Source organism: Penaeus japonicus, unplaced genomic scaffold (genome assembly GCF_977035675.1).
Source record: "Penaeus japonicus unplaced genomic scaffold, GWHDUDI00000001_assembly GWHDUDI00000040, whole genome shotgun sequence".
Classification (NCBI taxonomy): domain Eukaryota; kingdom Metazoa; phylum Arthropoda; class Malacostraca; order Decapoda; family Penaeidae; genus Penaeus; species Penaeus japonicus.
Window position 1 is genome coordinate 12,061,509 of NW_028234442.1, and position 3,403 is coordinate 12,064,911.

A 3,403-nucleotide genomic window follows, 5' to 3' on the forward strand; every position below is an offset into this window, starting at 1 on the left:
CAGAGTGTCTCGAAAAGACACCTGCATCTAAACCTCAATGAAAGCATACCTGGCTACGAGGATTATATAATATGCTTATATATATCAGATATCAATAGATCTATATACAAATACGAATCACATTCTAAGCTAGCGAGGCAATCGCCGGATCAGGCCAGGTCAGGTCAGGTCAGTTGCCTCCCCAATCATGCTGACCCTCAAAAGAGCTGAATACCTTTGCCTGCAATTGCCCTGCTTTCCAGACTACCTTCCCGCGTTAAGACTACTGCGCCGCCGCTGCCGCCTGGTTTCCCCGCCTGTTCATACGCGTCGTGACAGCGTTCAGTGCTGTGCTCATGGTGCTGTAGTGTACAGTATATCATCTATCGTGTACCGTAACGTCAGACTATCTGATAACGATAATGATAATAGTAACAATAATTGTAATAATAATAACTGATAATAACAATAATAATAATAATAATAATAATAATAATAATAATAATAATAATGATAAAAAAAATAATAATAACATAATAATTACAATAACAAATATAATATCAATAGTAACAATATTAACATTTGTAGTTGCACCACTAGTTCGTGGTGATGACGATTATGATGGTGGTGGTGGTGATGATGGTGGTGATAATGATGATGGTGATGGTAATGACGAAAATGATGCTGGTGGTGATGACGATGTGATAATGGTGGTGGTGGTAATGACGATGATGATGGTAGTGGTGGTGATGATCATGATGAATATGATGGTGGTGGTGATGACGGTGACACTGATGAAGATAACAGATGAATAGTAGGAATTATGATCATAATAATATGCTACTATTACAGTTACCACTACTACTACTGGTAACAAATATGAATATAATACCAACAATAGTAATAATCATGAAAGCAAGAGGGTCATTATAATCACGCCACGAACACTAATAATAAAGATGATAATAGTAGCATTGAAAATGACAACACCCATGTGTTATTTGTTTTTAAAGAAATGCACGCATCCTCACGCATATGACAATATTCTTTTCACTAAGAGAACTTCCATCGAAAACTAATGAAAGTCACCCAATTGATGTCGGGCCTAAAACAAGCTCCCTAATGTGTCTAAACTTGAGATCTGTTTACTTATTTTAAACTCGAAAGCAACTACATCGGCTAGTGTCAGTACTTACTATTCGCTGAGCATGATGGATAGGGTGAACTACAGTAATGCAACAAGAAAATACAAGGCGCAATGCTGTGTTTCTTCCGTCCTGTCTAGACAATAACTGGCCGGACCAGGAGACCGACGGGGCCTGCTATTGATCTCTCTCTTTCTTGATATTCTAGAAAATATTCCCGCAATTAAGTCGCGTAAATTTCTAGTGTAAGTAGAGCAGAAACGCCACAAATGTGAGCAAGAGAGTGGAAATGAGAAGACACTGACTTCTGTGTCTGTTCCCCACGACGCATGCGCAGGTGTGGAAGCGAGCTGATAGTGCTGCTTCCGCTGGCAAATCCTGTTTCTTTGTAGCGTAAAGCTATCCGTTATCATTCTATTGTAACATTTATCAAGGTTTCACTAACACAATGAGAATGTTGTAACATGCAACGTTACCATCTGATAAATACATATACTGAATTAATCTACACTTCAAAGGTTTAAAGTAATGTACCGATGCTGATAACTCTCGAGAAGTCGTTATAAAAGATATAACAAAAAAGTCTTAAGAGATAAGACCATCGGTAGATAAACTGCATGATAATCTGTAATTCTATGACTTCAATGTTTTTTTATTATGGTGCGAGGGTGTGAAGCAGGAAAAAGAAAATAAAACTTATTTTCCTTCATTTTATTTTCATCTGCAAGTTGGATGAAACTGGATAATCTTACCAAGACATTGCAAACACAATACATCTCAAACAAGTAAACACTAAGCACACAAGCCACTGAAAGAACACGTTTAAGGACAGTGAACATGATCTGTCATTAATACATTTTGGCGAGGAAGCTCACACTGACACGGCCGCACAATTGCCTTTTTCACTTAGTACGCATCAACATTGTTATCCTCATGATCAGTATTATTGTTGTCATTATTATATTTGTCATTATTATTATTGTCATGACTATAATTATTATCATTATTAATAGTATTGTTATTATCATCATTATTATTATTTCTATCATCATTATAATTACTATGATTATTATTATATATCATTGTTATCATCATCGTTGATACGATCATCATTGTTATTAGTAGTAGTAGTAGTAGTAGTCAGTAGTATCATTAATGAATTCATCCTTATAATTTCTATCATAATTATTACTTTAATTATTATTATCAGTATCATTATCATCATTATTATTATTATGATGCTACTACTACTATCATGGCAGTCATCAGTATCATGGTTATTATCATTGAATTTATTATTATTATCATTATTAAAATCATTATTATTATTAATATTATGATTGTCATTGTTATTACCATTGTCATTATTATCATAATCATTAATATAATTGTTATTATTACCATTTTTATTGTTATCATTATCATTATCATTAGTATCATTTCCACTATTATCATCACGATTATCATCATAAATCAACATTGCTTGTCATCATTGTCACTATTATCTTTGTCATTATTACCAGTGTTATTATCCTTATTATCAGTATCGTCATCATTATTGTTATATCAATAAATATAATGTCATTATCACTATGACTATTATTATTAACATCAATACTAGCATAGTAACCATCATCATCATATTCTTTTTCTTTTTCTTGCCATTATTATATTGTTGCTGTTTTTATTAGTATGATTCTTATTATTATGATGATGATTATTATCATTATTGATATTATTATTGTCATCATTTTATTATCACTATCAATATCATTATTATCATCATTATTATAAAAATTGTTATTATCAACATTATCATCATCAACATTAACACTGTTATCATTATTGTTATTATCATCATTAATGATGAGGCGGATGATGATGATAGTAATGATAATAAAATTTAATCATAATGATAATGGTAATGATGACAATAATAATGATAATAATATTACTGTTATTGTTTTTATTGTCAGTATTATTAGCATCATTGTTTATTTCATTATCATTACTATTGTTATCATTATCATTTTCGTTACTGTCATCATTATTTATCAATATTACTATTATTAGGTTTTTACTATCGTTATCATTATTATCCTTATTGTTGTTATTATTGTTATCATTATTGTGCCTATTACTAATATCATCATCAATATTATTGTTATTTTCGCCAAGATTATTATTATCATTATGATCATTATCATTATCATCATCATCACCATTATCATTATAATTATTGTTGTTATTATCATCATACTTATTATTGTTATTGCATT

General features: G+C 31.1%; 1 protein-coding gene across 1 annotated transcript in view; it reads right to left on the reverse strand.

Moving 5' to 3' along the window:
• Window positions 1-1,460, reverse strand: part of LOC122243368 (purine nucleoside phosphorylase) — a 28,418-nt gene extending 26,958 nt beyond the window's left edge. Inside the window, exon 1 of the mRNA XM_086534182.1 lies at window positions 1,176-1,460. Within this exon, the coding sequence (XP_086390308.1) occupies window positions 1,176-1,189 (14 nt within the window). The 5' untranslated portion in view covers window positions 1,190-1,460. The remainder of the gene's footprint in view (window positions 1-1,175) is intronic.
• Between the last annotated feature and the right edge of the window lie 1,943 nt (window positions 1,461-3,403).